This window comes from Fonticula alba (assembly GCF_000388065.1).
Source record: "Fonticula alba strain ATCC 38817 unplaced genomic scaffold supercont2.3, whole genome shotgun sequence".
Classification (NCBI taxonomy): domain Eukaryota; order Rotosphaerida; family Fonticulaceae; genus Fonticula; species Fonticula alba.
The window spans coordinates 3,100,432-3,101,564 of record NW_009242973.1 but is presented as its reverse complement, the minus strand read 5'-3'; the positions used below and the strand labels follow the sequence as shown (position 1 = coordinate 3,101,564).

General features: G+C 70.4%; 1 protein-coding gene across 1 annotated transcript in view; it reads left to right on the top strand.

Annotated features, from left to right (window-relative positions):
* Positions 1–39: 39 nt before the first annotated feature.
* The window catches only part of H696_02442 (hypothetical protein), a gene marked incomplete at both ends in the record, with an annotated part of 4,224 nt that continues 3,130 nt past the window's right edge, over positions 40–1,133 (top strand). Inside the window, one exon of the mRNA XM_009496346.1 lies at positions 40–1,070. Within this exon, the coding sequence (XP_009494621.1) occupies positions 40–1,070 (1,031 nt within the window). The remainder of the gene's footprint in view (positions 1,071–1,133) is intronic.

Here is a 1,133-nt window from a genome sequence, read left to right as displayed (position 1 = left end):
CCCCCCCCCCCCCCCCTTCCAAAGCCCCCGAGCGCCGCCATGGACGGGCCCGAAGGCCAGGTGGACCGCGCGATCCGGGCCATCCGCTCAGCGGCCACCCTGCCGGAGTTCTTGCGCGCCATTCAGACTGCCGGGGCCCTCCTCCAGCCGCCGGTCGATCAGCAAACCCACTTCCGCCTTCTGCGCGCCGTGCACCAGGCAATGGACCGGCGGCGCTTCGTGAATGACATGCTTGTCCCGCCCGGGAGCCGCGAGGCCGAGCGACGCTTCGATCCGGAGGCCACCGGGCAGGATGTCCGCCGGCTGGCCCTATCGCTCCTGGCGGAGATGGCCGCACACCCGAAGCTCACCAGCGCCGAGGTTTATCTGTCGCCCCTGCCGGAGGTGTCCCTGGTGCTCGTGCAATTGACGGAGGAAGCACCCGCCGCCCGCGCTGCTGGCCCGGATGAGCTCCATACTTGGGCCGCGTCGGTTGAGGATGCCCTGACCTTCTTGCTGGCCGCGACCGAGGTCCCGGGCGGCCTCCTTCGCCGGGAGCTTGCCCAGCTGCCGGACCTGGCGCTGCTGCTTTTGCGCGGCCTCTGTAAACTGGGTGCCGCCCTGGCAGTCGCGACCGCCGCCAGCAGCGAGTCCAGCCCCGAGCCTGATCTCGCGTCCTTCCTGCCGGTTGTCTTCAAGCTGGTGGCTGGTCTGGTGGCCGGTGACACCGAGGACCAGGCGGCCCTGACCACGCAGCGCCATGCCGCGCGAGCGCTCTCCCGACACCTGCTCCCTGGCCTGGCGCAGCTGCTTGATGCCCGGGCGGATGCCCGCCGCTTCGAAGGGCTGGCCCTGCTGCGCGACTTCCTCCTTTGTCTGCCGGCGGATTTGTTGGAGGCGCTGGTTCGGCCCGTCCCCTCCGGCGGCCAGGGCGCGTCGGGCCCTCGACCGGCCGACTGGCTGCAATCCATCCGGGGGATCCTCCGCGGCATCGTCCTCAGTCGCGTTCCCGATGACAAGCGTCTCGATGCGCTCTCCCTCCTGGCCATTCTGCTGGCGGCCTGCGGCCTGGGGCTGCTCACCGGCGAAGGGTACTCCGATGAACCAGGTACAGCCTGTCGATGGCTCCATGCGTGCCATGGCGATACTCCCCC